At 49.5% G+C, this 27,511-nt stretch overlaps 4 protein-coding genes across 11 annotated transcripts; 2 read left to right on the forward strand and 2 right to left on the reverse strand.

Annotated features, from left to right (window-relative positions):
* Positions 1 to 8: 8 nt before the first annotated feature.
* On the forward strand, positions 9 to 8,707 carry TAF6 (TATA-box binding protein associated factor 6). 2 transcript variants are annotated; one of them, XM_081131974.1, is made up of 16 exons: positions 229 to 288; positions 3,158 to 3,195; positions 3,599 to 3,813; positions 3,913 to 3,999; positions 4,153 to 4,306; positions 4,514 to 4,570; positions 4,668 to 4,787; positions 5,004 to 5,149; positions 5,255 to 5,332; positions 5,445 to 5,546; positions 5,653 to 5,835; positions 6,156 to 6,230; positions 6,363 to 6,488; positions 7,019 to 7,192; positions 7,441 to 7,638; positions 8,177 to 8,707. In XM_081131974.1, the coding sequence occupies exons 2-16, from the start codon at positions 3,159 to 3,161 to the stop codon at positions 8,555 to 8,557; spliced, it is 2,133 nt and encodes a 710-aa protein (XP_080988100.1). In that variant the 5' UTR covers positions 229 to 288; position 3,158; the 3' UTR covers positions 8,558 to 8,707. The 2 variants fall into 2 exon arrangements, with proteins under 2 accessions (XP_080988101.1, XP_080988100.1); XM_081131975.1 differs by lacking the exon at positions 3,158 to 3,195 and having other exon boundaries at positions 9 to 288.
* On the reverse strand, positions 2,229 to 13,877 carry AP4M1 (adaptor related protein complex 4 subunit mu 1). Of its 2 annotated transcripts, none has more exons than XM_081131977.1 (16): positions 13,038 to 13,122; positions 12,848 to 12,936; positions 12,380 to 12,486; positions 12,208 to 12,304; positions 11,966 to 12,076; positions 11,797 to 11,877; positions 11,516 to 11,578; positions 11,353 to 11,419; positions 11,210 to 11,263; positions 10,955 to 11,061; positions 10,761 to 10,855; positions 10,426 to 10,470; positions 10,139 to 10,189; positions 9,875 to 9,986; positions 9,438 to 9,693; positions 2,229 to 2,924 (listed from the first exon to the last, which is right to left on the reverse strand). In XM_081131977.1, the coding sequence occupies exons 1-15, from the start codon at positions 13,093 to 13,095 to the stop codon at positions 9,469 to 9,471; spliced, it is 1,362 nt and encodes a 453-aa protein (XP_080988103.1). In that variant the 5' UTR covers positions 13,096 to 13,122; the 3' UTR covers positions 2,229 to 2,924; positions 9,438 to 9,468. The 2 variants fall into 2 exon arrangements, with proteins under 2 accessions (XP_080988103.1, XP_080988102.1); XM_081131976.1 differs by lacking the exon at positions 2,229 to 2,924 and adding an exon at positions 13,345 to 13,877 and having other exon boundaries at positions 9,234 to 9,693; positions 13,038 to 13,102.
* On the forward strand, positions 13,452 to 21,015 carry MCM7 (minichromosome maintenance complex component 7). Of its 5 annotated transcripts, none has more exons than XM_081131969.1 (15): positions 13,452 to 13,535; positions 14,686 to 14,765; positions 15,096 to 15,260; positions 15,430 to 15,554; positions 15,629 to 15,809; positions 16,107 to 16,244; positions 16,762 to 16,911; positions 17,102 to 17,216; positions 17,290 to 17,421; positions 17,662 to 17,745; positions 18,056 to 18,449; positions 18,721 to 18,804; positions 19,473 to 19,641; positions 20,332 to 20,441; positions 20,630 to 21,015. In XM_081131969.1, exons 1-15 carry the CDS (start codon positions 13,505 to 13,507, stop codon positions 20,829 to 20,831), a joined length of 2,160 nt encoding a protein of 719 aa, XP_080988095.1. In that variant the 5' UTR covers positions 13,452 to 13,504; the 3' UTR covers positions 20,832 to 21,015. The 5 variants fall into 5 exon arrangements, with proteins under 5 accessions (XP_080988095.1, XP_080988099.1, XP_080988097.1 ...); XM_081131973.1 differs by lacking the exon at positions 13,452 to 13,535 and adding an exon at positions 13,986 to 14,046; XM_081131971.1 differs by lacking the exon at positions 13,452 to 13,535 and adding an exon at positions 14,021 to 14,214.
* Positions 21,016 to 21,869: 854 nt separating this feature from the next.
* Positions 21,870 to 24,548, reverse strand: COPS6 (COP9 signalosome subunit 6). 2 transcript variants are annotated; one of them, XM_081131979.1, is made up of 10 exons: positions 24,446 to 24,546; positions 24,110 to 24,235; positions 23,772 to 23,903; positions 23,358 to 23,446; positions 23,190 to 23,252; positions 22,827 to 22,874; positions 22,636 to 22,750; positions 22,451 to 22,543; positions 22,265 to 22,365; positions 21,870 to 22,123 (listed from the first exon to the last, which is right to left on the reverse strand). In XM_081131979.1, exons 1-10 carry the CDS (start codon positions 24,513 to 24,515, stop codon positions 21,983 to 21,985), a joined length of 978 nt encoding a protein of 325 aa, XP_080988105.1. In that variant the 5' UTR covers positions 24,516 to 24,546; the 3' UTR covers positions 21,870 to 21,982. The 2 variants fall into 2 exon arrangements, with proteins under 2 accessions (XP_080988105.1, XP_080988104.1); XM_081131978.1 differs by lacking the exon at positions 23,190 to 23,252 and having other exon boundaries at positions 24,446 to 24,548.
* Positions 24,549 to 27,511: the final 2,963 nt, after the last annotated feature.

Raw genomic sequence — 27,511 nt, forward strand, 5'->3', positions numbered from 1 at the left:
GGTCACCTGCACTCAGGCTTTCCCGGCCTAGGTTGTGTGGGGCCTCGTGAAGGTCCTGGCAGCCGGGTAGTGAAGGAATAAACAGAAGTAATTACAACAGAAGTGTTTGCTCCTTACACGTAGATATCGAAACAGCGTTTTTATGTCGTTTCAGGCCGTGAGTCTAGAGGACTTATTCCTGCTCGGAGAAGGGCTAGGACTTGCTCCCTGTCTCTGCCAGGACCTGCTCCTGGGAGGGGGCGGGGCCAACATGGCGCCGAGCGCCGGGTGAGAGGCGCTTTGGCTGCGGTGAGAGTTTTTTCATGCCCGGGGTGCTCGGCTGGCGGGGGAGGGTCGAACGGTACTCTGGACTAGACCCCTTGACGGGCCTGTGTGGGGACCTGAAGGAAGACGGTTGGTTGTGTGTCCGTACGCTTGAGGACTCTGTGTGTTTGCATTGGAGGGATGTTGGCGGATGAGGTGGGCTCTCTCCTCCTTTCGCGCTGGACCCGTTGCCTGGGGACCTTCGACCTGTTTTCCTCTTGGGGGAACTACGCACATGTAGCTCAACTTAATCCTCCTCTGTGAAGCCTTTCTACCGACTCTACTGACCTGAGGGGCCGTGGAGTGTTTTGAGCCTTTTCTGGCGGAGGGTACCGCAGGGTATTGAAGGGTTCTCCGGGACGCTGGGACACGACCGCTTGTATACCCAGCTCCAGGCACGGAGTATGTGTTGAATAAATGTGTTGTCGGCAAATAAGACTTACAGAAGTAGGGGAGGAGAGCTGGGATGGTTTGAGAAGAACCAAATTCTCTTTGGCGTCCATCTTCTTACCCCTTTAGCACGTCCCCACTCGGCCCCACCGGCACCCCGCAGTCAGTTTTAAACACTTTTGACATTAGTCTTCCTAATACCAGCTTCAGTGCGAGCCACTTTTATGTTGGCTGCAGAGTAGATTCCAAGCTTGGGCCTGTACTTGTTCATCTTGATAATACTGGTACCGAGTATGTATTGAGCCCTTACATCTCTGAGCCTCACAATTCACTCATTTATTCAACAAATATGTATTGAGTATCTACAGTGTCTCAGGCAACAGCATGCCATATTGGAACACATCAGTGAACATAATAGACAAAGATTTCTGTCCACATGGTGCAGGAGGGGGAAGTATGGTGGTGATGATAAGAAATGATAACATATATATTAGATGTTAAATGCAGGGGGGAGGGATGTGTGGTATTAAATAAGGTGGTGGAAATGGGCAGCCAAGATGACATTGGGAAAGAACATTCCAGGCAGAAGGAATAGCAAAGGCCATAAAGCAAGAACGTCTCTGTCAAGTTTGAACAGCAAGGACAGTGGCACTGGATCAAGCTGGAAGAAGGATGGAAAGGAGGTCAGAGATGTAATGCAGAGAGGGCCTTGTAGACCATAAGAATTTTGGATTTTACTCGATGGCAAATGGGGAGCCATTACAAAGTTTGAACAATGACCCAGTCTGATTTATAATTTGACAGAATCACTCTGACTGCTGTGTTGGGAGTAGATGTAAAGAGCAAGGTTGGCAGCTGGAAGGCCTTATCAGAAGGCTATTGAAGTTATCCAAGTGATAAAGGAGACCTGCAGTGGGAATGGAGGAATTAGGTTGGATCACCTAGTGGATTTGATGTGAGGGCTCACATAAAGAATGAGCTCCTGGATGAATGGTGTCACTACAAAGACAAGGAAAGTGAAGGCTGGAATAGGTGGGAGGGGGAGATCAGGAGTTCAGATTTAGTGGAGATTTTAGGTGGACAGTTTGATATACAAGTCCAGAGCTAGGAAGAACGCTCTGGGCTGGGGATATAAATTTAGCCATCATCAGCCTATAAGTGATGCTGAAAACAGAGAGGTTGAGGTCACTAAGTGAATAAGCGTAGCTAGAGAAGACTAAGGACTGAGCCCAGGACATTACAACATTAAGCAGGTGAGGAGGAAGAACCAGTAAAGGAAACCAAGAGGTAATGGCCAGTGAGGTAGGAAGAAAACCAGAAGTTGGTGCCACAGTGGAGTAAAGAAGAGTTTTCAGAAGGTAGTAGTCAGCTATGCTATGTGCTGCTTTGAGGTTTAAGAAGATGAGGACAGAGTGGGCCTTGGATTTGACAATGTGGAATCATCTGTGACCTTGAGAGGTTTCAGGGATCTAGGGGAGCAAAGCCTGATTGGAGTAGGTTCAAGAGAGAAGGAGAGGAGAATTAGAAACAAAGTTAAGACAACTTTTTCAGGGAGTTTTATTGCAAGGAGGGGCCAAAAAATGGAGTATATCATATAGAGAAAGTGAAATAAAAGATTTTTTAAATGTATAATTTAGTGAGATACACATAAAACTCACTGTCTTAACCATTCTTAAGTGTAATTTAGTGGCATTAAATACAATCACATTGTTGTGTAACCATCACCACCATCCATCTACAGAACTCTTCGCATTGTAAAACTGAAATTCTGTCCCTATTAAACAATAACTCCCCATCCCCCATCCTCCAAACCCTGGAAACCACCATTCTAATTTCTGACTCTGAGTTTGATTACTCTAAGACCCTCACACAAGTGGAGTCATACCACATTTAACCTTTTGTGACTGGCTTATTTCACTCAGCATAATGTCCTCAGAGTTTATCCATGTTGTAGCATGTGTTCAAATGTCCTTTTTAAGGCTGTATAATAGTCCATTGTGCATATATATCACTTTTGTTTAAGATAGAAATAACTACCTTTTGTAAGCTGATGGAAATGATCTAGTAGGTTGAGAAATTTATGATTCAGGGAGATGGTAGAAACCCTGGAACAATGTTGGAGGTGGTGACAGGCATGAACAGTTTATAGTAGCAGGTGAGAAGGCAGGGTATGTGGACACCAGTTCCACTTGGTGGGTAGACGTGGTAAGTCTAGAGGTCCCTTCTGATGGCTGAAAGTGAGGAAAGAGAAAAGGTGTTACACAGGACAGAGGGAGACTGACTACACTGAGGTATAGTATGCTTGTCTGGCAGCATTAAGGGCCCATTTGAAGTTTATGGTCATGAATTTAAAGTGGTAATTAGCCATGATGGTTGTGTGTTTTTCTCATCACATTGAATTGTACAAGTATACAGGCTCAGGGTTGGGAGGGTTGTATTTAACCAATATTGTATTTGTGTCAAGAATGAATAATGATGCAAGAAGGGACAAGAGAGATGAAGGTACGTGCAAAACCACCTTAGGAAAAATGTGTTTTCCATATTTTATGGAGCAGAAACCCAAACCAGGGACAATTTAAGTAACCTGCCCAAGTAATACAGTGAGGTAGTGCTAGGGCTGGGATTTAAATTGAGGGCCAAGATCATTCTACTATACCTCACTTGTACAGTGCCTGGCATAGTATCAGAGCTCAATAAATTATGTTGAATTGGATTGGATTGCTACCTCCTTCCGATACACCCTGTACTGACTCATGGGAATGGACAGAAAACACCCACGAGTGCCTTCCCTCCTCACATCCTTATTATCCTCCCGTTTGTTGTGGCCTCTCCTGGGCAGACAGTCCCTCTTCTTTGGGTCTCATGTTTCTTTTTATCTCTTCTGCCCACCCCATCCCCCTGGCAGGGTCTCCATCTCTCCACCCTGGGGCATCATCCTTCAGGGGAGGGAGGAGCAGCTCCAGAATGGCTGAGGAGAAGAAGCTGAAGCTCAGCAATACTGTGCTGCCCTCAGAGTCGATGAAGGTGGTGGCTGAGTCAATGGGCATCGCCCAGATTCAGGAAGAAACCTGCCAGCTGCTGACAGATGAAGTCAGCTACCGCATCAAGGAGATTGCACAGGTAATCTGGCCCTTCTACCTGATCCTGCATTGTATTAAGGGTGCCACCCAGGCCTCCTTCCTGACGGTCTCAGGCTGACATTTGTTTTCCTACCCCCAGGATGCCTTAAAATTTATGCACATGGGGAAGCGGCAGAAGCTCACCACCAGTGACATTGACTATGCGCTGAAGCTAAAGAATGTTGAGGTGATTGGGATACACAGGACTGAGACAGGCAGGGGGTGGGGAGGGCAGGGTGAGGAGAGCAGTCCTTCCAGATATTGCATTTGCCTTCAGCGACACCTCCACGGGCTCCCTTCTCATCCCAATGTCTGTCTGTCTGTCTCTCTCCTGATACAGCCACTGTATGGCTTCCATGCTCAAGAGTTTATTCCTTTCCGGTTCGCCTCTGGTGGTGGCCGGGAACTGTACTTCTATGAGGAGAAGGAGGTTGACCTTAGCGACATCATCAATACCCCTCTGCCCAGGGTGCCCCTGGATGTCTGCCTCAAAGGTTAGGGGAAAGGAGAGCTGGGTGGCAGGGGAGGGAAAGGCGGTGCAATGCTTATGGGTTTGAGGAAATTCAAGAATGAAACCCTTAGTGTGAGATCCCTGGTGAGTTGCAGGAAGTGGTAACAGGAACGAAACAAATTCCTTGATGTGGAGTGACTCCCTAGTATCCATGTCCAGCAGTTCAACTTGACACCTTCCTTCCTCATAGCTCATTGGTTAAGCATTGAAGGCTGCCAGCCAGCTATCCCAGAGAATCCACCCCCAGGTAACCTCCCTGCCCAGAGCCCACTCCTATCTCTCTCCCCTTTCTTCCTTTACATCTATCACTCTCATCACTCTTGTGACTGACTCTTTCCTACCAGCTCCCAAAGAGCAGCAGAAGGCCGAGGCCACAGAGCCCCTGAAGTCAGCAAAGCCAGGCCAGGAGGAAGATGGACCCTTGAAAGGCAAAGGTCAAGGGGCAGCTCCAGCTGATGGCAAAGGTCAGTAGTGTTAGGCCAGGCCTCTTCTGGCTCTTGCCCCAAAGCTAGATGGTCATTTGCGAAGAGGGTGAGGTCAGCCAGAGAGCCCCAGAAAGGATCAAGCAGCCTAAGGGAAGCCAGGTCTCCCTGGAGAGGGGAGTGGAAGGTCAAGGTTTGTCTGGTACCAAGGCTCTTCTGAAGCTTTCTTTTTCAAACCTATCTTCCCATTTCACACAGGAAAAGAGAAGAAGGCACCACCCCTGCTGGAGGGGGGCCCTTTGCGACTAAAGCCCCGAAGTATCCATGAGTTGTCTGTGGAACAGCAGCTGTACTACAAGGAGATCACCGAAGCCTGTGTGGGGTCATGTGAAGCCAAGAGAGCGGTGAGGCCCCACCCTCCTGCCTTTACCTCAAGGCTCCTCTTGGAGGCCCCACAAATTCTTCCCATGATATCTGCTCCCACCTCACTCATTCCCCTGCTCCCACAGGAAGCCCTTCAGAGCATCGCAACAGACCCAGGGCTCTATCAGATGCTGCCACGATTCAGCACCTTCATCTCAGAGGGGGTGAGAGGATTCAGGAAGGCTAGGCCCTCAAATGAGGTTCCAGTGGGTGAGGAGTTGGCAGGGCAAGCTCATCTAAAGGGTCTCCCTGCCCCATCACTTCTCCCTCCTATAGGTCCGTGTGAACGTGGTGCAGAACAACCTGGCCCTGCTCATCTATTTGATGCGCATGGTGAAGGCACTGATGGACAACCCTACGCTGTATCTGGAAAAATACGTGAGTGGTCCTGCCCACCCACCTCTTATCCCAGGGTTTGGAGACCTTACTGCCACCAACAGGAAGCCCTTTATCATAATTAGCTGACTCTCCACCTCTCCCTTAGGTGCATGAATTGATTCCAGCTGTGATGACCTGCATCGTGAGCAGACAGTTGTGCCTGCGGCCAGATGTGGACAATCACTGGGCACTCCGGGACTTTGCTGCCCGCCTGGTGGCCCAGATCTGCAAGCATTTCAGTACAACCACTAACAACATCCAGTCTCGGATCACCAAGACCTTCACCAAGGTGAGCCAGGAGAATAAGGAGTGTAAGCCCTTTCACATCTCTACCTCAGGGTTGTAACCAGGACAATGAAAGCTTTACCCAAACAAGTGGTGGATCAGTTGTGGCTGGGGAAAATGACACTAAAAACAAGGGGCAGAGTAGAGGGGGGAAAGGAAGTGACACTGAAAACAAGGGGTAGAGGGCAGGAGGACTGGGACTTGAGCCATATGTATCTATAATGTCTTAAAAATCTATAAGGAAAGTGTGTTCATGAGACCTGGGTCCTTACCAATTAGCCTTTCATGCCTATTTATCTGGATTTATTTTCCATCCCCTTACAGAGCTGGGTGGATGAGAAGACTCCGTGGACCACACGTTATGGCTCCATCGCAGGCCTGGCCGAGCTGGGACATGATGTCAGGCCCCAAGGGGAAGCACTGGGGGAGGGAGGCATCATGAGGTCATAGTGGGAAACACCTCCAACACTACCACCTGGGAGACTCTGTGGTGACCCCAGGGCCCTGGCTTCTCCTCTTCCTTTCCAACAGGTGATTAAGACTCTGATTCTGCCACGGCTGCAGCAAGAGGGGGAGCGGATCCGCAGTGTCCTGGATGGCCCTGTCCTGAGCAACATTGACCGAATTGGAGCTGACCACGTGCAGAGCCTCCTCCTGGTGACCAGAGCCCCTTGCCCTCCCCCTGCTTCTTTAATCTATCCCCCCCAACCCCCAATCACACACACAGGTACAGTGTTTAGCAAGCATGTGGCATCTTTTATTCACTTAACCCATCTTTGCCTCATACATTCAGAGCACACCTCAAGAGTCCAATACTATTAAGATGGAAAACACCGAGGCACAAAGGAGTTAAATAAGAAACAAGAGGTCTTAACTCTCAGCCTGTAGCTTCTACACTGCACTGCCCCTGATGCTTCTGCATCACTAAGGCAAATGCCCTATGGACAAGAACTACCTCTCAGATATTACTAGGGTATTTAGCATGTTCTCTGTTTACACAGTTGGTACCTATGTTTTCTTATGAAGAAAAACCACAGCATTCCTTACACACACTGCTATGCCAGCAGTTTGGCCTTCAACAAGAACATACTGAAATGATGGGTAATATCCTTTTTCACACCTTCATCACATTTCTGAGAGTCCCGGCGCTCTTCCTACCTAGGTTTTTTTTTTTGCCTTCTCTGCAGAAGCACTGTGCCCCTGTTTTGGCAAAGCTGCGCCCACCACCTGACAATCAGGATGCCTATCGGGCAGAATTTGGGTCCCTCGGACCCCTCCTCTGCTCCCATGTGGTCAAGGCCCGGGCCCAAGCTGCTCTGCAGGCTCAGCAGGTCAACAGGACCACCCTGACCATCACTCAGGTCAGTGACAGTACAGGGAGGAGGAAGGGTGACCAAATGGAGAGGAGGAATGAAGAAAAATGGTGATGGGAGAGGGAATCAAAGGCATGCCCCCACTGAGGCACAAATTTTGTAAACCCCAGAGCCCTCTGAGTCAGTCTTGGAGGCAGCTAGGCCCCCAACCCCAGTGAGACCAACTGAGGAGAAAGAAGAACATTTCTTTATCTTAGATGTTGACAACATTTTCTTCTCGCCTCTTCTTCCTATAGCCCCGGCCCACACTGACCCTCTCACAGGCCCCTCAGCCTGGCCCGCGGACCCCTGGGTTGCTGAAGGTCCCTGGCTCCATTGCACTGCCCGTCCAGACACTGGTGTCTGCACGAGCTGCTGCTCCACCTCAGCCTTCCCCTCCTCCAACCAAGTTTATTGTAATGTCATCATCCTCTAGTGCCTCATCCACCCAACAGGTATGTGGAGCCCTATGGGACCGGGGATGATGGGGAGCATGTCACCATGAAGCCCTGAGGGGGCCTGGGGTTACCTCAGAATACTCTGAGGGGCCCCAGAGTAGAACCCAGCCACCTAAAAGGAGCACTTCCCAGGAGCCCAGGCGGTCATAGCTTCCCCCCAAGCAAAATCAGAGGATAGTCCTGGCTGGTTTGGCTCAGTGGTTAGAGCATCGGCCTGTGGACTAAAGGGTCTCAGATTCAATTTCTGGTCAAGGGACATGTACCTGGGTTATGGGTTCGATCTCCACCCTCAGTCAGGGCAGAGGCAAACAATGTGTCTCTCTCACATCGATGTTTTTCTCCCTCCCCCTCTCCCTTCCATTCTCTCTAAAAAACCAACGGGAAAAATATCCTCAGGTGAGGATTAACAAAAAAATAAATAAAGTAAAAGGTCAGAGGATAAGTTATTTGATTGGAGCAAGTGAGGTATTCCCCCAGGCCTGGGGAGTAGAGAGGACGCAAGGCAACAGACACTGACTTTCCGTTCTTCCCCCAGGTCCTGTCCCTCAGCACCTCAGCCCCTGGCTCAGGCTCCACCACCACCTCTCCTGTCACTACCACGGTCCCCAGCGTGCAGCCCATTGTCAAGCTGGTCTCCACCGCCACAACTGCACCTCCCAGCACTGCTCCCTCTGGCCCTGGCAGTGTCCAGAAGTACATAGTGGTCTCTCTTCCCCCAACAGGGGATGGCAAAGGAGGCCCTACCTCCCATCCTTCCCCAGTCCCTCCCCAATCCTCAGCCCCCTCCCCACTTGGGGGCAGTGCCCTCTGTGGGGGAAAACAGGAAGCTGGAGATAGCCCCCCTCCAGCTCCAGGAACTCCAAAGGCTAATGGCTCCCAGCCCCCTGGATCTGGGTCCCCTCAACCTGCCCCTTGATGCTGTCACACATCTGTCAGCCTTCTGTCCTCCAGATTCTCTCTACGCACACATATGCTGGGTGGAGGGAAGTAGTCATCTGCTTCCCTCATCTTAACTTTCTTTAGATATTGTACAGCCAGCTCCTCATAATAAAAATTTGATTTGTAAGTTCTGATTCACCTCAGTTCTTCCTGTGTCCGATACCATGGGAGGATCTAACCCATTGAGCCCTCATGGTCTCTAAGACTTAGGACTCTTCCAGCCAGATCCATAGCCACAGGCCAGAAGAATGGAAAAGACAATATTGTCAAGAAATCAAAAAATTCCTGGAAACAAATGAAAATAAACACACAACCCAAAATCTATGGGACACAGTCAAAGCAGTCCTAAGAGGGAAGTTTTGAGGCCTACCTCAAAAAGCAAAAAAAAAATTTTTAATAAACTAACCCTACAACTTAAAGAATCAAAAAGCTCCCCTGTGAAGCCATCCAGACCAGGGCTTTTGTTTGCTGGGAGTTTTTTGATTACTAATTCAATTTCATCAATTGTTATTAGCCTATTCAGGTTTTCTGATTCTTCCTGATTCAGTTTTACATGATCTCACTCATATGTGGAATCTAATAAACAAAACAGACTGAGGAACAAAATCGATCCAGAGACATAGAAGCATGGAACAGACTGATGAATCTCAGTGGGGAGAGGTTAATCAAAGAATTTATATGCATATATGCATAACCCATGCACACAGACAATAGTGTGGTGAAGGCCTGGGAGAGGGGGCTGCAGATGCGGTGTGGAGGAGATAAATAGGGGGAAAGGGGGATATCTGTAATACTTCCAACAATAAAATAAAAAGAAAGAAAAGACAGTATTGTCTTTCTTAACCACAGGCCATCACCTTTACTGCCAGTGTCCTTGTTTGGGAAGCCTCAGATCCGAATCACATAAGCATCACTGTGGCTTAGGTGTCGTACCCACTTGTGGGGGTTGGTGTTGCTGCAGTGTCTGAATGCCAGCCTGAGGAAGCGAACCTGGAGGCCGGAACACGTGTGCCGGGGAAGTTCAAAGGAGAGGCTCGCAGGGCCCAGCCCCAGAGGAGAGGCTGAGATGGAATGCTCTTGACCAGGAGGCCCAGGCAGACCTGGGACTTCCATCTGTGAGGGATAGAGGCAGAGGAACGGGTGCTGAAGGCACACAGAGGAAGGTGGGCAGAGAAGCCAAGGGGCCAGGAAGGTGACCATATTGGTGGGAAAAATGCAGCTACATTAGGAGGGATGAGTCAGGGCTGAAAATGGAGGTGAGAGAAGAAGGCTTTAGAGAATCAGCAGCTGATACCTGGAAAAGGCCTGAGAGCTGAGAGCCTCCTTGCACTCGAGGCAGGTCCCAGCGAAGGGCTCCATCCCCCAGCTCTGCCTTCTGCTCTGGGCTACTCAGCTCCTGAGACAGGCTGGAGTTTGGAAAGGTGCTAGGCTTAGCCACTGACTGCCTCTGGGGCAGGCCAGTTTCACCACACAGTATACACTCTCCTCCCCAGTGCCATCTTGTTGTCCAGGGAAACTGGTAAAATGACCCAAGACCCCACAATGCACACACACTAACCTGACCACCCCTCGAGGCAGGGGAAGATGCAGCCTGATGTTGAGAGCCTGGCTGCAAACACAAAAAGAACAGAGTCAGCCCCAGAAAAGTAGTGACTTGTATCCACTCTTCATTAATGTCACAGCTGGAGTTCAGCACAAGTGCCATCCATCCCCTTCCCAAACTCTCAAGCCTCTAACTAAACTGATTCCAAGGCTGGTGGCTGAATCTGAAGGCCACAGTGACAGGTATCTGGGCTGTCTCCTACTCCCCATAGCTGAACTAGTCTTGGCTACCCCCACTCATACCTCTTTGGGGGCAGGTCACATCGTAACTTCAGATAAACCTGGAGCCTGGGTGAGAGGGTACAATACTGTTACTCTGGCCATATCCCACTCGCATCTCACCATCCCACACTGAAAGCCCCCATGCATGTGCTGAAGGAAGCAGACAGAAGGGCTGAAATCTACTCAACTCCACTAGTCACTAGTATTTATGGGGCTGAGTACACTGTGGGGAGGGTGCCTTTTTCTAATTTGTACCCTATACCACTAACCACCATCACTCCACAATTAAGTCTTGGGAACATATACCTGTTGACTTGGATTCCAGAGAAATTCTAGAACAGAGGAAATGGTCTCACCTGCCTGAGCCTCGGTCCCACTGCACAGAGGGAAAGAGCCGGAAGGGGAGCGGGGAGGGAAGATCATCTGAGAGTTGGTACCGCATCACAGTCAGCTGAGATGAGGGAGGAATGACGGTCAGTTTGGTCCCCTCACACCTGAACTGCCTCCCTTCCCTTGGGTAGATGGATATGCTAGGCCAGCCCATCCTGACCTCGCCCTGAGGTGGCTGCAAGCGGAGTATTCGATGAGACTCAAACTCATCCAGGTGCACCGAGCTGTGAAATGAGACCTCATCCACCCGAATTCCTGGCCCATAACCTAGAAAGAGAGAGAGACTCCTCTGCTAACCCATATTTTGGGAAAGAAGAGCAGGGGTAGGATGGGGATCTGTCTCTAATTTCTCTCCATAAAACTTCTGATAGTGACCTAAATGTTTGTAGGAGAGAAAGACCCACTTTCTCCTCACCTCTCAGTTCTGACTTCCCCACACAAAATTCTTCTGTCAAGCCAATGCGCATCTCTGTCAGAGAAAAGGACATCAGAAAAGGCCACCACCACCAAAGAGCCCGTCTCAAACCCAATCCTGGGCCCAACCTGCAGACTTCTCACCAGAGCCGCTGGGAAGAAAGCTCTTGAGTCGGATCTCTCCCTGCACATCCACCTTCAGCAACGAGCCCTGAGAGTGGCAGGGAAGTTAATGCCCAGAGGTGACCTCCCCAACATGTTTCCCAGATATCTGTCCTCAGCTCCAGGGCTGGGGGCCCAAACTTACATTAGATGCTATCAGTACGGACAGTCTCTCAACCACATCCAAAAACACTTCATTCTTTTGGCTCTGAGGAAAAGAGGGCATTTGGGTAGTTGGAAGCTGAATGGCTTGTATTCTAAAGTGGACAGAGCAGTGGAGGCTAGGGCCTGCGGTGGGGACACGAGGTAAAGGGAGGGATTGGATTATCCAAATCTAGGAGAGGCAGAAAGATATGCATGGATCTTGGACTCTGGGATCCCCTAAAAAAAAATCAGAGGGTCTGATCCTGTTTAGCCCTCCCTCACCTGGTCAGAGCGGCTGGACAGGACAGGGCGGCTGGCTGCACTGCTAGGGACCACTTTGCTCTGTTGTGTCTCAGCTCCAAACTAGAAAGCACCCAAAGCAATCAGTCCTCAAGGTCTGACACTCCCTGCCAACCCTCCCTCCCTCCTGGTCCTCTTTCCCTCAACTGACCAAGCCAACACTGCTGAGATCAAAGAGGCTGAAGGGTTTGCTAACCACCGCCTCCGTCTGGATGAAGTTCCTCAGCATCTCTGTGGATGTGGTCTGTACATAGCCATAATCCTACAGACAGAGGAAGGGTAGTCTCTGGATGGCCCGTGGAGGGAAGTGGTGAAAAGGAGTGGACTTAGCCTCACAGTCAAAGCATAGATCTTCAGGGAACAGGGACAATGAGGGAAATCCTTGGACCTTACCAACACTTCATCCAGGAGTTCATAGACAAGAGCCACGTTGCGGGAGATGGTCCCCTCTCCCAGAGAGCCACAGTAATCGCCCAGGAGGGTGGCTAGCCTGAGGAAAAAGGAGTGTCCATCTCTTCCTCCTCTCAGATCCCAACACCCACCTGCTCAGCCCTACCCTCCTCACCGATAGAGCAGCTCTAGGAGGCTGAAGGGAGAAATATTTTCTGCAGTTGTGGCCACCAAATAGAGACCGCTGTGTCTGATGTGAATAAAATGACGGTCATCGTGGTGCTGAGGCAAAAGCGGGGGAGAAAGGATCAGGAAGAGAGTTGCGCTTAAGGGTCCACGAGACTTGGGCTGGTATACCGATTTCCCTACTTCCTAGCAGTGTGACTTTGGGGTGAACTAGAAACCTCCCTAGGGCCCAGTTTCCCAAAGTGTAAGTGGAGTTAATGATAGTTCCTTCCCCAGAAGTGCTGAAGATTGAGATGTGTGAGGAGCTATTAGCGCTCAATACACTTTCTTCAATGTTTTTTGTTGGAATGCATGGCCCTCATCCCCATGAGAAAGTTCTCAAGGATGCAGCCCGGTGGGCGGAAGCGCGCCCCCTATCAAGGCCTGCCGGGAATACCACTCCCACCAGTGTGGTTACCATGACAACGGGGGACTCCTCTCCGGGCAGTCCCGTCAGCTTCCGGTAGAAGAGCTCAGCCACATCCCGGCCGCCACTGTCCCCGCGGACTGACGGGTTGAAGGTCAGCTAAGGAGCCGGCGACACAGGCTGGCTCTGGGACACTATTCCCACCCAGACCCACCCTCCTGAACCTGTGGGTCAAGGATACAGTCCTTGTAGATGAGTGGGTCCCCCTTGGAGGACAGAATGAAGAACTGGGAAATCATGGCAGTTCTGCAGAGTAGACAGAGAGACAAAAGTTGGGCCTGCGCCACCCAACGGCCCCGGAACAAAAGGACGCATGTGGGCCGGCCCTTTAAGAGCGATTCTCCGACGCGGGAAATCCGGCGCCTGCCCCGCCTTGCCCAAGCAGTCCCTCTGGACACCCGCGCCGCTTCCCCGTCACTCAGCCCAGGCTCGCCCGGTGATTGGCCGAAGCTGGAGCCCGCGGCGAAAGGGGGGAGACAGAGGACCACCTCTTGGATTGGCCCTCCCGCAGCGACGCCGGTCACGTGTTGAGCGACGTTTCGCGCCAATTTCGGTTGGTCATCCGCAGTCAGCCGCGGGAACGTTCGCTGCTACCGGGGAGTGAGAACCTTGAGCGCGCCAACTGCTGCCTCACGGTCCTCAGCTGCGATGGCACTTAAGGACTACACGCTGGAGAAAGGTGAGGGTCTGCAAGCCTGAGGGGGCGTCCGGAGGGGGAGCCCTCCCTGTCAACACCTGTTGATGTGATCTGGGTTCCTGGGGGGCTCTTCGGTGCACGAGGCCAGAGCCCGGGTCCAGAGGCGGCGAGGCTAAGGCACACGGTGCCTGGGAGGCGCGCGGAGACCGGAGGTCGAAGAAGAGCTGGTGATCGTGTCTGGGAAAGGAGTGGGGGCGGCAGGTAGCCCCGCTGGGGGCTCGAGTGCGGAGGGTCCCGCCTAGGAGAGACCGGGATTTCAGGATACCCTGGTGCGTAGAGTCGGGCACCCCCAGTCCCGCTACCTTCCGCGACCCTTGGCACTCCAAGAAGCCTTGTCCTCCCGAGATGTCGAAGCCCCGGGGGCGGGCCAGTGGAGGCCGCTGCGCGCAAGGATTGGCCATTTTAGGCCAACCTACAAGCGGAAGTGAAGACGGGCGGAAGTTGCGCGACGCCTTGGAGGGAGTGCCGTGTGTAAACAGTGTCCTTCCGCGCGGTAGCATCCAGGAGAGCGCCGGAGGGTGGGGGCGTGCCTGGAATTAGGGGTTTTAGTGCACTGCAGAGAGGAGGTAGCGGGGCGCAAAGGGGGGGACGACGGAGTGGCACTGGACCAGCCGGCCAATCGCCGGACCGGCTCCCGCCCTGGGCGGAGGAATCCCTAGCTGTGAGGCGGCAGCATCTGGGCCCATGTGCTTCTTTGTTTACTAAGAGCGGAAGCAGTGGCGGGAGAGGGGGTGGGGTGGAGGATGGGACTAGTGGCATAGATTTAGGGGACCGAAAGAAAACGAGGAATCATAATTATGGAAGAAAAGCTAAGAACCTTGAGACTTGAGTTTGCTGCTGAGAGTGGGAGGCTTTTGGGAAAGGGCGCTGAGATTTTTAACGAAGGCAGACACTGGAATTCCCCTGGGGGGAGGGTGTTGGGTAATTCTCTGAATTGCCAGGTGCCCCTAATTCTTCTCTAGGTAAAAACAGACTTGTGGAAAGTAGTTCTGCCCAGTTTGGGGGGAATTATGTAGGGTGATTTAAATGTTCATATAACTAGTCACTTAAAGAGGTTTCTTAGATTTCAATCGGGTTTGCAGTAAGCTTATCTGAAAGAAAGGTTGATCATGATTTTGCATTTACATTATAGAAAAGGTGAAGAAATTCCTACAAGAGTTTTACCAGGATGACGAGCTTGGCAAGAAGCAGTTCAAGTATGGGAACCAGTTGGTAAGTCTAAGATTAGAGGGCATGGAACCTTAAGGAGTTGTAAGAGGTGGCCTGGCTTATTTCAGCAAGTACATTTGTCTGTAAATGACATGTGTTTAGTGTGGTATCTGATAACCTGGTGACTATAATACTACATTTATGATAATTAAGGTGTTTTTGGGTGTTGAGAGGCTGTATTTTTCGGCCTGAGGAGTGAGTATTGCTCTGTCTCACACTGCCCTTTTTCCCGTGTGGAGGCCTGGAATCTGTGTTCTGAGCTCACAGTGATGGGTCCTTGCATGAGCACAGTAAACTTAACTCTGAGGTGCTCCTAACTCTTCCCCACCCCAGGTTCGACTGGCTCATCGGGAACAAGTGGCAATGTATATAGACCTAGATGATGTGGCCGAGGAGGACCCTGAGTTGGTGGATTCAATTTGTGAGAATGCCAAGCGCTATGCAAGGCTCTTTGCTGATTCTGTTCAAGAGCTGCTGCCTCAGTACAAAGAGAGGGAGGTGAGTGTTTGCAAGAAAATGCAGGGTAGGGAACTTAGATTTCTTTTACAAAGATTCTCAGATATTAATGTTTTCTGAGCTGGCAGAAAGGAGGGCAATGATTTCTGCCTGGTGTTCTTTATGCCCCATCTGCCACTGATTTTTCCCAGCTTCTTCCCTCTGCCTGTAGGTGGTAAATAAAGATGTTCTGGATGTTTACATTGAGCACCGACTGATGATGGAGCAGCGGAGCCGGGACCCTGGGGCAGCCCGAAGCCCCCAGAACCAGTACCCTCCTGAACTCATGCGTAGATTGTGAGTGATCTCAGTGGGGAAAGGTGTGGGAATTTGTTCTCCAGGACCTTGCTAGTGACTATTTTCTCTCTTAGTGAGCTGTACTTTCAAGGCCCAAGTAGTAATAAGCCTCGTGTAATCCGGGAAGTACGGGCTGACTCTGTGGGGAAATTGGTAACTGTACGTGGAATCGTCACTCGAGTCTCTGAAGTTAAACCCAGAATGGTGGTGGCCACTTACACTTGTGACCAGTGTGGGGCAGAGACCTACCAGCCGGTATGTATGAAGTAAGGAATATGTTTAACTTTGTTACTGGTTTTTGTAAGAATTTTGTCTGTTGATGTTTATCATTTTTTCTGTTTATCGTAAAACACATCTGTGTTGCCGCCTTCCATTCTTTCTCTGGTATATAGAGGTCTTTCCACCCATTTGTGTTCTTGGTACCTGTCAATGTTTTCCCAGAATAATTCAAGATGTTCTTGACAGTTCCACGATGATGAAACGTGATTCAAGTGACTAACTTTAGGTGGCTCATTTTCTTCTGACTTCCTCTGATGCTCTCTTATATCCTAGATCCAGTCTCCCACTTTCATGCCTCTGATCATGTGCCCGAGCCAAGAGTGCCAGACCAACCGCTCAGGAGGGCGGCTATATCTACAGACTCGTGGCTCTAAATTCATCAAATTCCAGGAGATGAAGATGCAAGAACATGTGAGTTTGGGCTATGTTGCCCAGGGAAGGTGGAGCTTAGGAGTCCATTTGAATACTATAGTCACGGAGTAGAAGAAAGAATAAAAGAAGGAAAAGGTGAGGCAGGGAAGTCACCTAGAACAGAAGGGAGGTTTTTTTTAAATATATCTTTTCAATTTCAGAGAGGGGGGGGGGGGAGAAACCTATCAATGATGACAGAGTCTTCATTGGCTGCCTCCTGTATGCCCCCGGCTGTGGATCCAGCTCACAACTTGGGCATGTGCCCTGACTGGGAATTGAACCACAATCTCCTAGATCCTAGGTCAGTTCTCAACCGCTGAACCACGCCAGCCGGGCTCACTGAAATTTTTTGATTGAGCTGGGAAGAGGTAAAGGAGATCTCTACTTTGTATTTCTGTTGGCTTGTCTGAAGCTGGGTAAGCCAACAAGTAGAAGAATGGAATGCCTAGGCAGGAGCTTAAGTCCTTGGGAACCTTATGTTTCTTATTCCTTGCCTGTGCACTCTTATCCCCCATAGAGTGACCAAGTACCTGTGGGAAATATCCCTCGTAGCATCACGGTGTTAGTAGAAGGAGAGAACACACGGATTGCCCAGCCTGGGGACCACATCAGTGTCACTGGTATCTTCTTGCCCATCTTGCGCTCTGAGTTCCGACAGGTGGTACAGGTAAGAAAGGGAGTTTGAAATGGGGAAATGTTCCCTTTTCCCCCTTGCCTACTCACTCTCACCGCACCCACAGATAAAACTATTAAAAGCAAAACAACAGAACAAGGTTTTGTTGGGAATGCCTGAAGGAATCATGTGGATGGGCAAGTTAAAGGGACTTCATTCATACCTTGGCCTTTTCCTATTCAAGGGTTTACTCTCGGAAACTTACCTGGAAGCCCATCGGATTGTGAAGATGAGTAAGAGTGAGGATGATGAGTCTGGGTCTGGAGAGCTGAGCAGGGAAGAGCTGAGGCAAATTGCAGGTGAGGGACTGGAGGAAAGACTAGGAATGTTTCTTCCTAGCACTTTTTTTCCCTAATCTTCATTTTCCCTCAGAGGAGGATTTCTACGAAAAGCTGGCAGCCTCAATTGCTCCAGAGATATATGGGCATGAAGATGTAAAGAAGGCGCTGCTGCTCCTTCTGGTGGGAGGTGTGGACCAGTCTCCTCGGGGCATGAAAATCAGGGGTAAGAGGAAATGAAGGAGAAGCTTGGGGTAAGGGAAGGCATTTGGAAGAAAGGATGATAAGAACTAGTATCCCTATAGATCACAAAATAAGAGTTGGCATCTTTGGCTTCATGGGCACAGGGAGGGATCAGAAGAAACAATCCTGGGTATGGGGGTGGAGGCAGACTTCAGAAGTTTGGTTTTTTTTCTGTTGTTGGACAACTTGCATTGAAAGAATAGTCACAGGGATTTCCTTCCAGGCAACATTAACATCTGCTTGATGGGGGATCCTGGTGTGGCTAAGTCTCAGCTCCTGTCTTACATTGATCGCCTGGCCCCCCGCAGTGAGTAATCAGACTCTGGGGGAAGAGGGAGGTAAATGTAGAAGACAGAAGTAGGATTACCATGTTTACTTCCTTCCTTGGGGTTTGGAAGGTGGGAGAGGGTTGGGGAAGGGAGATATTGCCAGCACCAGCACCCTATAGATTTTTACCCAGGAAGGCCTGGATGAGTTTAAGTAGAGTAAATCAGTGCAGGCCTCACCTCACTGTCCCCATTACTTGTGTCCTTTGCCCTGTTCTTGCTCTTCCTTGTTCCTTTCCCTTTTCCTAAACATGTCTGCTTATTTCCTATCTTCCTGACCCTGTCATTCAGGCCAGTACACGACAGGTCGAGGCTCCTCTGGAGTGGGGCTTACAGCAGCTGTGCTGAGAGACTCTGTGACTGGAGAACTGACCTTAGAGGGTGGGGCCCTTGTACTGGCTGACCAGGGTGTGTGCTGCATCGATGAGTTTGACAAGATGGCTGAGGCCGACCGTACAGCCATCCATGAGGTCATGGAGCAGCAGACCATCTCCATTGCCAAGGCAGGCATTCTAACCACGCTCAATGCCCGCTGCTCCATCCTGGCTGCCGCCAACCCTGCTTATGGGCGCTACAACCCTCGCCGCAGCCTGGAACAGAACATACAGCTTCCTGCTGCACTCCTCTCTCGATTTGACCTCCTCTGGCTGATCCAGGACCGCCCCGACCGAGATAATGACCTACGGTGAATGAAGTTCAACACTCTAGACATACCTTAGAAATGATTGGGAGGGAGGGAGACAGGAGAAATTGAAAAGCCCTCAAATTCTCATGAAAACTGCTCCAGTTCTTAGGGAAATGGTGGGTCTGAGCTAAAACTCTGATAAGGATTTCTTGGAAATGTTTCTCCCTACCACACTTTGAGGAGATAGAGCCCAGGGAAGGAAAGAAGACAGTTGGGGCACAGGGTGTGTAGCACCAAAAAGAGTGTTCCTCCTTGCCTCCACTGTTCCCAGGTTGGCCCAGCATATCACCTATGTGCACCAGCACAGCCGGCAGCCTCCTGCACAGTTTGAACCTTTGGACATGAAGCTTATGAGGTAGGAGAGCTGAGTAAGGAAGGACAGGTATGCTTCACTAGTCACCGTGTATGGCAGTGTCTTGGGCCTTCTGTGTTTCCTGAAGTTTTCAGTCTTCCTACTACCTTGGCTGCCCTATGTCCTGGGTCAGAACATTGAGTCTAGGTTCCCCCCAGCCTGGCCACAAAAGAACTCATATCAGAACCAGTCTTTCACACCACTGGCCTGTCTTGAGTGAGGCAGGTTCAGATTTTAGGCAAAGCTGGGTCCTGCTCCAAGGATACTTGATGCCACTATTTCTTCCACAAGTCTGTGCAAGGGCTTGGAGTGGTCCCTCAAGTTTTTCTTACCTGTTAACTATTCTCTTCAAGTAAACAGTTATCTTAAAGCAAACAAAATATATTTGTTCCCCTTAGCCATATCATGTTCAGAGGAGAGGACTTGACCATTTCTAATGACAGGTGGATTTGTCTTTCTTATGCATAGGCCATTTTCCTTAAAAGTCGGAAATAATTTGAAGTGCACCAAGAAATCCATCTGTGATATTCAGGCCACACATTAGATAATCCACTATTTTGTTTTCTTCTACTTAAAAATTACCCCCAACCTCAAGTTTTCTTAAACAGGAAATGCGGAAAAAACATACTTCCCTCATCTCCCTTTTCTGCTTTCACACAAACCTCTCACAGACGATACATAGCTATGTGCCGGGAGAAGCAGCCCACGGTGCCAGAGTCTTTGGCCGACTATATCACAGCAGCGTACGTGGAGATGAGGCGAGAGGCTTGGGCTAGTAAGGATGCCACCTATACTTCTGCCAGGACTCTGCTGGCTATTCTGCGACTATCCACTGCTCTGGTGAGTGCCCAGTTCCTGTTCTGCTGGAGGGTTGTCTGTTTTGGCACTTACTGGTCAGCCTTTGGTAACATTGTCCTTTCTCGTTGCCTCCTCCCACTCAGGCCCTGCCGGGGCTAAAGTGCTGACAGTGCAGATAGTGGTCCTCTCCGTGCTACCGCACTGTGGGTACTTGCTGCTCCAGCAGGGCACGCACAGCATCAGTGGAGGAAAAGGCCTTCTCTCTGCTCAAACCTCACCAGGGGGGTGGGTGGGGTGAATCCACTTGGACCTTAGTCCTCGGGGCTCCAAAGTGCTGTTCGTGCAGGTAGTGTGATTACCTGACCTACTGCTGAGCTAGCACTTCCCGAGCCCCAGGGATACCTCTCTGCTAATCGCTTTCTAGGCTGAACTCCCCAGGCTCCATCTGTGATGATGGGAAGCCCACTGGAATTCAGAAGGGTCTAGTCTCCCTTGCAGGACAGCTGAACACCGGGACTGGCCAGTGTTGAGAGGCGGAGACTTGGGCAATTGCTGGACGCTGCCCTGGGCATTGCACTTGTCTCGGTCTGACAGTGCCGGCCCCACACTGCGAAACTCTGTGGGGGCGGGGAGGGAGCATCTACTAGTTTTGTGAGTAGGCAACACAGAGGGGGATTCCCTGACTATTCCACTCCCCTCCTCCTGTTCCATCTGTCCCTACCCTCTGCTTAGGCACGTCTGCGAATGGTGGACACAGTAGAAAAGGAAGATGTGAATGAAGCCATAAGGCTAATGGAGATGTCGAAGGACTCACTTCTGAGTGACAAGGGACAAACAGCTAGGTGAGTGGTTCAGTGGAGGGAGAAATCAGGAGTCACCTTGACTTTCTTGAGCAGACCATTTATCGTTGCAGTTTCTGCAACTACACATGTATGATGGTGGGTCAGAATTCAACACCACTATTCTCTGACATGTTAAGTGCTCTTGTTTTTATACCCCAATCTTACACATCCACACTTCTTTCCTTCAGGACCCAAAGACCAGCAGATGTGATATTTGCCACTGTCCGTGAATTGGTCTCAGAGGGCCGCAGTGTCCCGTTTTCCGAGGCGGAGCAGCGCTGTATATCTCGTGGTTTCACACCTGCCCAATTCCAGGCAGCTCTGGATGAGTATGAGGAATTAAACGTCTGGCAGGTCAATACTGCCCGGACTCGGATCACTTTTGTCTGATTCAAACCTGCTTGAGACACTGGGGTCTACTCTGCATACCATTCTTAAACTCTCCTCCCCCTTCCTTTAAAGATCTAACAATGCCCTTGAGGGGAAAGGATCCCTTCTTTTTCCTGAGCTGCACTTGTTTTATTCATTCCTTTTGTTAATAAAGTTTATAGATTGCTTCCTTCTCTTAAAATGAGGTATATGTGTTCTAGATTCATATCTTGTTCCCTTTATACTGGTCTTTCATCCACTCAGTAAATGTACTGAGTAAAGTACCTGCCAGGCACCAATACCAACATAGGATGCAGTGAGGAATGAGAATCCCACTGTGCAGACTGTTTTCCCTGGATCTCCCTTCTGGACTCGTGTATATTGGGCCTACTGCTGTGTGCCACTCAGGTTCTGAGGATACAGCGGCAATATGAAACAGCCTCTCCAAGTCAACTCTCCATTTCTACTTTCTGAAATACCCTCTAGCAGACATTTCATTGCACCTCCCTAGTCCCCAATTCCTACTTGAAAGTCTTACTCAGGGGGTGATGCAAATTAGGGACCTGGAAGAAGGCATGCGGAAATGCAGTGCCGGGCACAAGTAATTGCATAGAAAAGTCCCCATATTTATATCACCTGGCTTCATCTATAAAATAGGGATCCTAATCCTGTCTCAGAGGGCTGAGGTGCCTAGAGATCAAGCATATACTCAGTGTAGCAAGCACTCAATAAACAGTAATTGGGAAACCTCTCTTGGTAATACTCACTGCCCATAGGATCAGGCTTTCAGCTGTCCCTGATAGAAATGTACTTAATCTCCCTCCTGCTCTTGAGTGAAAAAGTAAGCTTGGGAAAGTAGTCCTTAACAGTCCACCTGACCCAGATGTGGAGTCACTTCAAGTGGCAATGAACTCCCAATCACTGAAAGTACGGAGAGCTGATGATAAAGGACTCCTCCCTCTCTGAGCAAAGCTGAAACCAAGGGCCTCCTTTAAGATAGCTGGTACCTAACAGGACAGAGGTGTATGGTACCTAACAGAGGACAGAGCCACTGGAAGGGGTGCTGAGGGGCTGCTCCCCTTTTATTAATGACAGGTTTCTCTAAAGGAGAGTAGCACCCCTCCCCTCTGGGACAGTTGTCTGATCCCTGTACATCATTTCTTCAAGTATCCTCAGAAGAAGAGCCCCCGCATACGCCTGCCGATGCCTTGTCGATCATAGAGGACATTGAACTTGTTCACGAACTGGTTCATGGTGTTGCACGTTTTGGTGATGGTGCCAAGGTAGGCCATGAGCCCCACATCATTGCATTGCTGGGAGGGAACAGAAAGAACCAGTTCCCCAGGGGATCTAGGTCCCTCTCAGCATGCCCAGAGAACAGTTGAGTCCCCATGTCCTGCATGCAGAAATGACAGCATTAAGCCCCACCTCCCCATTCTGGGTTTTACACTCACATCATAAAAGTCTGTCTTGAACTTGTCTGTGCTGAGTACTGGGAGGCAGTGACACAGAGCATAGGCCTCCCGTAGGATCTCATGGTTAAAAGGGACCTCTCCTAAAGGCACAAAAAGGCTGCATTAATGTGGATGTTGTCACTTTCCCAGGAGAGAGGAAAAGTGCCAGGGAGACCCCTGTCCTACCTGCTTCAGAGGCCTTGACGTACTCCAAGATGAGCTTGACACGGCTGTGCAACATCTTGATAGCGCTGTGCTGTGCTATCAGGTGTTCAGCTACTGCAGGGGGACAGGAACAGGCCAAGGTTGAGAAGGCTTGTGACCACACCTTCCACCCCCACTTCCAAGGACACCTGTCTAGCCTCAGTTACCAGTGGAGTTCTCGCCACTCCCTGTTGCTGTCATTCGGGCCACATGGTCTACACCAATGCGTTCAGCTTCCTCTGTAGCCAGAGTATAGGTCAGTTCAGCAAACAGCATTGTGGCCTATGGAGCACATAGGGAGAGTCAAAAGCAAGAAACACCAGGGACGGGATCTGAGGGTTGAAAGGTAGGGCATTACCTCTCCATTGATTATATCGATGACAGACTCAAAAACACTGACGGGAAGCTGTAAAGAGATGGAGAACAGTTCTCACATCAAATGCACCTGAACCTATATACTATGTGCCAAAAATTGGGCTTGGCCCTTTCACTTTAGATTTTCTCATCAAATAAACCTAATGACAGAGGGATTATCCCATTTACACAGGAGGAAAATGCAGGTTAAAAGTTAAATGACTAACCCAAAGTTACACAGCTGATAAGTGGCTGAATGGAGATTGAACTCAACAGACATGCCACACAGTAAAAGACAAGGGATGAGGATAAAAGATGAGCATAACAGACAAGCATGACAAAGTGAGCATGGGACCAGTGTACTCACGTCTGTGTGCTTGGTCATAGGATTCAACTTAAGAAAAAGGGGGCTCTCGATTATCTCACACACCTGGAAGAGGAATATGATGATGATGGACAAGAGTGGTAATGCCCATCCTTCTTCCCCTCACCCTCGATTCTCTGCCCCAGCATGCATATGCGTGAGCATGTATACCTGCTTATGGACGTGGATGTCGCAGGGATCAGGTGGCCCCCCTGTGGTATACCAACCCAGAAACTCCAGCTCCTTGAATACCTGTTTAACTGCAGAGAAAGGGGCCAGAGCACAAAGTATTTCTTTAAATCATCCTTCCTTAATTTGAAGCCACTGGTTTATTTTCGCCAGTTTGTCCCCTTCCCCCCTCAAATCCTAGCTCAATTTACAATAATCCCTTCTATCTTTTCATCCTTTATTTTCTTTGGGGAGAATACCTGAATATGTTCTTTTTCTAAGATCTCTTCAGCTACTCTGTCTTCACTTTTCCACAGTACTCATCCCATGTCCTATTTATTTCTTCCCAAACCCCTCCATCTTCCCCACTTCTTTTTTTTTCTCCCACTCCTCTGCCCACTTCTATTCCCCTCTCACACTGCTCCTCCTTGGTGTAATAATATTCCTTGTCAATGATAATCTTCTCTTCCACGGTGTGTGACAGCAGTTCAAAGGAGTTCATCACCTCGATATTTCGGCCCTCCTGCTTCCCGATCAGAGCCCCAATCACTGGGGAAGAGAAGGGCACATAAGAGGTGAGGGTAAGGAATCCTGAAACTTTCTATCATTATATCCTCAGGGTCTGAGGTCAGTGTGAACCAAGCACTGGGGAAACAGTGATTTGGGCGAGGGGCAATTGGCTTCAGGAAAGGACGGCAAAAACATTATTTGGGGGAGATGACCAGAGGAGGTTACAGAATAGACTTAACACTCACCCTGCATAGGCCGCCCTTCCTGGGAGCGCATGCGAATCCAATGGTCTGAGATGTTGAGAATCACGAGGGGATGAAGAGCGACTGAAACACTCCCAGTCACTCCGGAGGCCATCACGCTGGGGACTACTAAGGATGGAGGAAAAGGAGAGAGGATGAGAGTCCAGGCCCCACGTCCTTCGCCCGGAGACGGCAGAGCCTGGGCCATACATCCCTCCCGGCAGTTATCCCAGCGGGCGACGTTCCGTCCGCCCTCCCGACTTCTTCCAGGATCCAGGAAGGCGGTCTTGACGCACCCCGAAGGCCGTCTCCAGAAGCTGCCCCCACGGGGCCCGTTACCTGCTGTATCCACCTCCATTCCGCTGCTCCCACCCGTCCCGTTCGCTGCAGCCGCAGCCGCCGCCGCCATTTTCCCCCGCGCCCGCCGGCCTCGGTCCCGCCCCCTCCCGGCTTCTGTCCGCCGGCGGCGCATGCGCAGTGTGCCCGGGGCGCGCGCCTAGTTTGGCGCGAGGCGGCCGCGGCCCTTCCAGCCTGGCTCCTGTTGGCCTCCCTGCCAGCGGGGAGAGCCCAAGGCCCGCACCGCCCTGAAACCAACAGATTTTCGTAGACTCTGACCTCGCCTCTCGGCTGAGGATGACCTTGAATAGATTCCCTGACCCCAACCATTTCTTCTTCGTCAGTAAAATCGAAATACTGCCCAGCTCCCAAATCTATCGCAGAGTGAAGGCAATGTCATGTTATTGCCCTTAGAATAAAATTCAAGCTGCTAGCTGCGGCCTGCAAAGCCCTGTATAATCCTGTCCCTGCCAGCCGCCCCTGATCTTTACTTTTCTGCCCCTTCTGGTCCCCATGTTTCAGCCACACTAGCCCTCCCATCTGTTCCTTTCACACGCCCAACTCCTACTTAAGGGCCTTCTGCTGTATTCATCATTGTAACCCTATGACCAACTCGAAACCTTACACTTGGGTACCTAAATATTTTTTTTTTAAATTTTTAAATTTTATTTTTGTTCAAAATATTACAGATGTCCCTTTTTCTCCCCAGTGACCCGTTCCACCCCGTCCCATCCCCCTCCCCACCACTGTCCTTGTCCTTGGGCTGTGCATATATGCATATAAATTATTTGGTTACTCTCTCCCCCTCCACCCACCCGCCCTCCTCCATCCCTCTGACATTCGTCAGCCTGATATATGCTTCTTTGTCATTCCTAAATAAATTTTGAATAAATAGATGAATAATTTGGGGTGGAGCCTGGTATTGAGTGGCTCTGTCTGTGGGTCCTTTCATTCTTCCAAATATTAGTATTACCTACAGTACTAGGAATATCCTCAGCATTTTCTAACCCTTCCCATCCTCCCTGCACTCTCCATTTCCATGAGTCTCACCTCTGGCAAAGACACCACTCCAAACCTCTCCCTACTTACACATGCAGTCAAATTGGGTACACTGCCTTTACCCCTTCTGCTGCCCCAACATATCTGGCTGGCTCTTTTAATATGTGTCTGTACCTCACCCAAAGTGTAAGCTCTATAAAGCAGGTAGAGACCTGGTCCTTAACCCTGCGGAGCCTACTCTAGTGCCCAGAACTAGCAGGTAGAGGGAGATGTTTTCTAGTGATAATGGTGATTTGTGTGAATTAAGCAATCTTTCCATTTAGAAGACTGGATAAAGGGAAGTTGAAGAGCCAGCAACCCTCAAAGGAAGGGGCCTGAGAAATCCTGCAGGGAGAGAGGTCTTCTGGCCAAGGGGAAGTGAAGAAAAAGTTTATCTCATTTTAATCCCCAGTGAAAAACCTCTCAGCTAACTAAGATGTTTATGGAAGAAAAGCATATATGCCTTACTTCTCTTAGGAAAAATGAGGTCAGAAAATGTATCTCTTTTTACATGATAGGCAGCTTCTAAGGAGTATAATGCTTCTCAGCTAGATTGAACACTAAAGGCAAGGATTATTCTGGTGTTAATAAAGTTGATAGTTTGTGTTGCTGTTTCTCACATTAAAGTACTCCTTTGTCTTTTTGTTGTTTCAAATGCTTTTAAAACACTGTTCACATAATTATATAACTCATAAAACTGGTTATTGTGAAATTCAAGGGTGATTTTGAAATTGAATCAGTTGATTATACACACTTTGGAAGGAATCTCACTGAGAATTTCTTAAAAGTGCATTGTATTGAAAACTACCAAGAAAAACTCAGGTTGCAATTGTGTTAAGACAGCTATCTCACCGTTCTCTTCCTACCTTCCAACAAAACTAAATACAAGCATAACTTCGTTGTTATGTTAACTTTTCCTTCCATAGGGTTGACATAACTGGGCTGGTGGGGAATATCTGATCAGAGAGTCTGCAAAGAGAAGATACTGAGAACTGAAGTGAGGGCATTCCAGGAAATAACATAGACTGGGTCACCAACTGCTTTGAGTCTTTGGTGTTGTCAAGAAATTCTACTCTTTGCGGTCAGGGATTATCCATCCATTATTCGTTTACTTAACAGAAACAGATATTTAGGAGTGCCTACTATGCGGCAGGCATGATTCCAGGTGCTGGGGATACAGCACTGAACAAAACAAAGTTCTGGCTTCATAGAACTCACATTCTAGTTATAAGAAACAGACAATAAGCACATATCAGGATATTAAGAGGGATTGGAGGGGTGAAATTTTACATGGAAGGGACGACCGAAAAGGAGTAAGGGAGTAAGATATGAGGATACCTGGAGGAAGAGTATTCCAGAGGGAATAATTACAAAGGTCTTCTTCAGGCAGGAGACTGCTTGGTGTGTTCCAGGAATCATGAGAAAGTCAATGGCTGGAACTGAGTGAGTGAGGGAGAAAAGAGATGAAATTAGAGAGGTGACAGAGTCTCATGGCCCATTATTAGGACTTTGGCTTTCAGTCTGAATCAACATGACCTGATTTGACTCTAGGCTGTAAAGGGTCACCCAGTCTGATACATAGAGATTGGATGGTAGGGTCATAGAAGCGTGAAAGTAGAGCTATTGTCCTAATCCAGGCTAGAGATGACCACAGTTTAGACCTGGGCAGTAGAGGTAGAGATGGGAGATGACTCAGGCCTGCAGCTATTTATCTACCCCGGTGCACCATTAGAAAAAGAGTTCCTAGCCTGGCAACTATAGTTAGTGATACTATATTGCATATTGGAAAGTTGCTAAGAGAGTAAATCTTATAAATTCTCAAAAAAAGAGAAAAGAGAAGAAGCAGAGAAATGGGAAGGGAAGGGAAGGGAAGGGAAGGGAAGGGAAGGGAAGGGAAGGGAAGGGAAGGGAAGGGAAGGGAAGGGAAGGGAAGGGAAGGGAAGGGAAGGGAAGGGAAGGGAAGGGAAGGGAAGGGAAGGGAAGGGAAAGAAAAAGAAAGGAAAGGAAAGGAAAGGAAAAAGAAAAGGATGT

This window comes from Miniopterus schreibersii (genome assembly GCF_964146895.1).
Source record: "Miniopterus schreibersii genome assembly, chromosome: 3".
Lineage (NCBI taxonomy): Eukaryota > Metazoa > Chordata > Mammalia > Chiroptera > Miniopteridae > Miniopterus > Miniopterus schreibersii.